Source organism: Rhodofomes roseus (assembly GCF_022264815.1).
Source record: "Rhodofomes roseus strain CIRM-BRFM 1785 chromosome Unknown C8Q71scaffold_47, whole genome shotgun sequence".
NCBI classification, from domain to species: Eukaryota; Fungi; Basidiomycota; class Agaricomycetes; order Polyporales; family Fomitopsidaceae; genus Rhodofomes; species Rhodofomes roseus.
The window spans coordinates 116251-122250 of NW_025953003.1; the positions used below are offsets into that span (position 1 = coordinate 116251).

Genomic DNA, 6000 nt, shown 5'->3' on the forward strand with positions numbered 1-6000 from the left:
AGATGTACATCGCGGAGAGATTGACGTGTCGGAAGGAGGAACGTTGCACGTTGAAGGTCGACCGTCGGCGCAAGACGACTCGGAGTGCAGATCGCGGGCGGTGTTGGTAGAGGGTGCGCAACTGGCGTGCGAAGGGAGGGCTGACGATGGTGGTGGGAGAAGCAGGCTGGCGGCGGCGTGCGGGTGGTCGCGGCGGTACGTCAGCGGATCCCTCGCATGCTGACAGGCCCGCATTGCGCATGCCTGAGGTGGCAGACGAGGCGCGAGGCGGAGGGTGGCCGATGAGGCAGGGAGGGTAACTAGGATTAATGAGTGAGCCGAAACGGGCAGGGAGCGACCACACACCTTCTTTGCGGCACTACTGGCCGTGCTACGCCCCGCTAACCTCCCACCTCTCCAGCGATGCACTTGGCGCATCGCTGGAGCCTGTCGATCACCGTCGGAGGCGCGATGTTTGAACGCGCGGCTGGCCGAACGCGCGGACGCGTTTGCGCGTCGTCTGTGCCACGTCACGAGCCCGTCGCTTGTCGACGCACTCGCAGGGTGTATCGAGGAGCGGTGTGAGTGGCCGCAGGTGCGAGGAAGGCGGTGTCAGGAAGGAGAGAGGGGCCTTACAGGTCGCGCATGTGGCGACGCGCGACCTGTTCCTTGTTGGCGGGTGTGCGTGTGACGGTGGCCTCGGGATGCTGTCGACGTCGCGGGTGGGTGCTAGTAGAGCGAGAAGGAGTCACCGCGGGCAAACCAGGTTGTTCGAACTCCGAAAACCCCTACGAACATCGGTCCCGCCTGGGAACCTTTACGGACTCCGAATATTGTCAGAACATGCTGCGAACATGATGCGTTTCAGCCAATTTCAGCATGTTCGGAGGCCGAACAGGCGTGTTTTCGGCGAACATGCTACGAACATGAGAAATGTGGGAGCATTTTCGGAGTCAGTCAAGCTCTCCGAAAAGGTTCCCATGGAGGACCGATGTTATTAGCATTTTCGGAGCCCGAAAAACCTGGTTTGCCCGCGGTGAGTGGTGGGCGAGACTGAGACAACCTCGCTCACGCGACAGTGGGATTCCCACGGGCCTCCGGATACTCAGGCTCGAACCTATGGCATTACGTAGTACTGTGGCCCACTTGGACAAAATCATTTATTGGACAATATCACTAGGTCATAGTGAACAATTGACCTACTGATCATAACGGTACATGAACGGGACCGAGCGGGACGGGACGGAAGGGGAGCATACAAGAGAGGACGTGGCAGGCAGGATATGACAGGATCCTACGCATTATGACAGGATGGGAGGAGAACTCACAGGCACATACATTATCGGACAGTATCAGACAGGACGTGATGGGTCAGGCTCATTCAGTAACTCATAGGATCGTACAGGATAGTATGGAAAGCGGCAAGTAACGATAGGATCGCTCAAGATCGGTCGGGATCTTGCCAGATCCCGACCGATCTTGAGTGATCCCGTACTAGCCCGTACTGTCCTGTACGGTCCTTCCGGATCTGGGCTGGACGCATAGGTACGTTACTAGGCCCCTCGATTTTTGTCCGATAAAGCCCTTCATAACATCCACGATCGACTACGAGCGAGATCGATCTGGGCTTCCTATTCACCAGTTTGAGTTAACAGCTGCCGTTCTAGGGACTATCTCGGCCCAGGCCTTTGTTTACGAATGCACTCACGACAGGCAATGGCCAATATAACGGCGAGGAATAAGTTCAGGAAATACTCCCGACGTGGTCTCCTGTCACGGGGACAATTACTAGCCTTTTATGGTCAGGAACACGTAAGCTGGTCGGTCCGTTTTCCGCCCATATTCCGGCCCGTAATCGGGTTCCTCATTCCGCCCCGGAATATGTCCTGAACAGGCTCGTCTTTGTCATCATATCCTTCCCCAATTCTTGTCCGGAATAGTGTCCCTGTCCCGATCCGGTAAATGTCCTGAATATATGCGCAATAGTCTTCCTGTGCTTACCCTTTTCCGGCGCTGATCATACGCACAATAGTCTTCCTGTGCTTACCCTTTTCCGGCGCTGATCATACGCACAATAGTCTTCCTGTGCCAACCCTATTCCGGCGCCGACTAACCCAGGGATAAGTAGCATATCACGACCCCTCGTTGCAGTAGGCACGAGCTAGAGGTAGGGCTGGGCGCAGTACGTGAGTGTTCCCCGGGAAGGTCGAGGTGCAGTCCCACGGCACCATGGTCCATGGATCACTTCATGATCGTGTTGACCGCGCCCGTTGCGAGCCGTTGCTGAGAAGTAGCTACGACTCAACTACAGTATGTTCCGCAGCTCCGGCGCAGCGACCGACTCGGATGGAGCAACGCGTTCACTCGGAGCTCGGAGCTGCGTTGACTGTAGCAGTAAGTAGCCTGGAGTCCAGACTGCTCTTCTCCGTCGGGAGCTCTAGGAGTTAGTAGTCCTCGGGAGCAACGTGTTCGCTCGGAGTTGTCAGCCCCAACGCCGCTCGATCGACGTACGATAGCTACTTAGTACTTACAGCCTAGGCCGTCGTTCTCCGCCGGGAGCTCTACTCCACGTGCCAGCTCCGGCGCACAACTCTGTAGAGCTCGCCTGGAGCTCGCAGAGCTCCGGTAGCTCCGACTCTCTGCAACGCTGGATCAGAGGTCTCTAATTCTACGGTAGCTGGTTGTAATGTAGCTATACACTTAGAGCTCCATCACGGTACTATCACTTGAATACTACGCCGACGTTGTTTTAACTCTGTGAATCGATCAGCATCGCAGCGAGAAGTCAACGTGAACCACATACACGGTCAAGCGAGCGAACAACGATACAGCTCTCACCGATCTCCTCTGGAACATAAGCAAAGCTGGCAAAATGCGCTACGATGTCGGCGGAGTGTATCAGCGCAGTTTGCTCCGAAAAGCGGTCGTAATAGAGCTGAGTGTCGAGCAAAGGAAACTGCCGGTATGGATCGTTGGCGGCATGGTCTTGCGACAGCGGTACGTACTGGTCGACGATGAAGAACGGCTCCACGACTCGAGCATTGGACTCGGGGTCATTGCGAGAGTGGAGAAAGATAGAGGATATTTGCCCCGCACGTACAAGAGTGCGATCTGCCGACGTTTTGCTTAGAAAACAGATGAACGAGTTTCGGATGTTGCTGTCACGGGTTCCGTACGTTACACCAGATAGGTCGAGCTTGGATACGAAGCGTACAAGAGGCGAGAGACGCATTCGCCGGTCACCGATGGGACTATAGAACGATGCAAAGTCAGTGTTCCGGCCTGCGCAGTTCATGACATCTACAAGGGTGTTGTAGATAACCCTGTCCAATTTAGCATCGCTGAGGCCAGCATAGATGTCCTTGTAGGATACATCCTCGCCGTAGCCAGGGAGCGCACCGAGCACGTCGATGACCCGCGTACCGCGGGCGGCGTCTTGATAGACATTCTTGAACGCGTTTAGGACCTCGTGAATGCTGTCGTCTTTTGGCCAATCTGCCGAAGCTATCCTCCAGCGTAATTCGGCTGCGGCATGGAATATGCGCATATAAGTGAGGGGTATCTTGTCTGATATACCAGAAACTTAGAATGAGCTCATCTCATTGCGTTGAGAACAAACTCATACCTGTCTGATTGTTCGTTTTCAATCGCTGTATGATCCCATTGAAGCGTTCGAACGGATAGGCCCACCAGCCATGCACAGGGCCGAATAGCATGAGACATGTCGAGAGGTGCAGGGATAGGTGATGATTCGGGACAAGGTTGTGTTCAAATAGCTCTCTCAGCGTACGCAGGTACTCTAGCATATGATGGTCGTAGAGACGCGCTCGTTCAGCGCTCATAGAGCGACGGGACGCCAAGTCGACGGCAACGACAAGATGGATGAAATTATCGAGTAAGTGGTGCTCGGCTGTCGACGCTGTGGCACGGCCCCAGATGCGCGTCAGGGTGACGACCATATTGATTGTGCACACCGTCCTCCAATGGTCGGCCTTGAGCTTACCATGGCTGGCACTGCCGAAGTTCAACGGGGGCCGCTCGACCCATGAAGGGAGATACGTGGACTTGATGTCGCAACGCAGTTGATCGACAATTTCGGGAGTCAGGATGCGGAATTTGGATATGTCGTGAGGTCCGTTGGCTAGATGGAAATCAGCCGTGTCGCTCTTGAGAACGGGCGGCACTGCAAGGTGATCGACGCCGTGGTCTCGACACTGCGGCATAACAATGATCACTGGACAGAATAGCAACAGACCAACTATGACTCACCCATGCTAAGAGTGCTTTGGCGTACTCATGCTTTGTTAGCTTTTGCGGCGAGATGCTGTTGAACTGAGCCAACGCAACCAGGTAACCTTTCCGAGGCTGGGCAACAGCTGATAGAACACCTTTGCGCAGCGCGTCAATGAGACGATCGAGGTGCCTCTGCTGTTCCTCAGGCGTGTGCTCCACCGTCTTTTTGACAGTCTTATCTTTATGGTCTTTGATGTCGATTCCCCATACGGCCATGCAGTGATGTCGAAGCTCGCCTAGGAAGAGGTTGTGCATTGCGTCGACTACTGCGTACCGAGTAGGGTCCCAGTAAGGTAGGCGAAGGAGCTCCGACCATCGCAAGCCGTGCTGATCGAATAGCGCGTCTCGCTCCTGATGAGTGGCCGCGCTGCGCCATTGGTGGGCGATGTTCAGGTGCTCTTTCCAGGTGCGGGACGGCCACGGACGTGACAAGTCGTTGATTTCTGGTCGTTTGAGGAGACAAAACGAACAAAAGTGCTTCGAGGAATGGCCTGCGAACCCAGCGGCCTTACGAAGAGCAGGAAGATCGCATATCAGAGGGATAATGGCAGCACGAACGGTCCGTCCAGAAGTATGAAGGGCGGTTTGACTCAGCAGGAGCCCAGAGTGCCACAAGACCAGCATTTCATCGACAGTTGGACGCAAGAAGTGATTGAGTTGGTGTAGGGAGGGCTCATTTGGACCCGGTATGATGCCAACAAGACATATGTTCTCTGCCCGAAAGCGCAGATGAGGGGGAAGATTGATGCATACTAGATATATTGCGCCGAGAGAACGTGACTTCCCCGCTTTCTTATTGCCACCCGGATTGAACCAATCGATGTAAAGACCAAAGACGAGGTTGACGTCGGTGCCGGACTGTGCAGAGAACAGTCTGCCGTCGGGCCCCCGGAAAGTTTGCAGTGCTGGCGCCTGGAGAATGTCCCTCCATTGCCCATCTGAGGGCACCGAGCGGTCCCATGCGCTTTCCACGACCTGCTCGAGATCGCGTCGAGCGAACAGCCCCGCGATCCATGAGAATGCCGTGCGATAGGGAAAGGGCCGAAGAGGGGAATACGTGCATTGTGGCAGGATGTTGTCCGTCGAGCGGCCGCGGCGATCCTTCTTGACAAGCGGACTGCCACACGGCGGGCCATCAGCCTCGACGTATGTACAGCGGAGCGGGTATGGATTGGCAGGGCTGGCAGGGTTCGGGGCATAGATGCAGGAACACGAGGGGCATGCAGCGTATCGCGTAACCTCAGGCTCCAAATTGAGGGTTCTCAACACGGTCCTGACGTCGCGCGGAATAGAGTCGAGTATGCCATGCTGGTCTGCAGTGAGCGGATGTTGGCCACGAGGAGCACTGGCTGCGTTACAAGCGACGAACGCGCCGTAGAGTAGTGCACGTAAAGCTGCCAAGACAAGATTTGCCGCATCGCGACTCAGGCCCGAGAGTGTATGCAAGGCGCTAACTGTGAGAAGGGCAGCGAGAAGGAATGCTGGTAGCGCCTGCTTAGCGGTATGCCATGCGGCTGCAAGGAAGCATGAAAACATGGATGATAGAGTGATGTGTTGTTACACACCTGTTTCATAAACCTTTGGCTGACATACTTGCTCCTGATCCGGTAACTTGTATAAGCCTGCGAGTATCTTCTCCGCCTCCCACGCAGAAGTTTCGATGGAGGAGAGCGATTCTAGTCGCTCAGAGATCCTTTGAATGAGCACTGCTCGACGACTATCGGCATC

At 55.4% G+C, this 6000-nt stretch overlaps 2 protein-coding genes across 2 annotated transcripts; both read right to left on the reverse strand.

Moving 5' to 3' along the window:
• Positions 1–2764: 2764 nt before the first annotated feature.
• On the reverse strand, positions 2765–4527 carry C8Q71DRAFT_719013 (uncharacterized protein; the record flags this gene model as incomplete). Its single annotated transcript, XM_047921268.1, has 3 exons — positions 2765–3546; positions 3605–4193; positions 4249–4527. The coding sequence occupies 3 exons, from the start codon at positions 4525–4527 to the stop codon at positions 2765–2767; spliced, it is 1650 nt and encodes a 549-aa protein (XP_047772441.1).
• A 963-nt stretch (positions 4528–5490) lies between these two features.
• On the reverse strand, positions 5491–5808 carry C8Q71DRAFT_719001 (uncharacterized protein; the record flags this gene model as incomplete). The annotated part of the gene is made up of 1 exon (XM_047921266.1): positions 5491–5808. A coding segment is annotated over one exon (318 nt), but the record flags the coding sequence as incomplete, so codon positions are not given.
• Between the last annotated feature and the right edge of the window lie 192 nt (positions 5809–6000).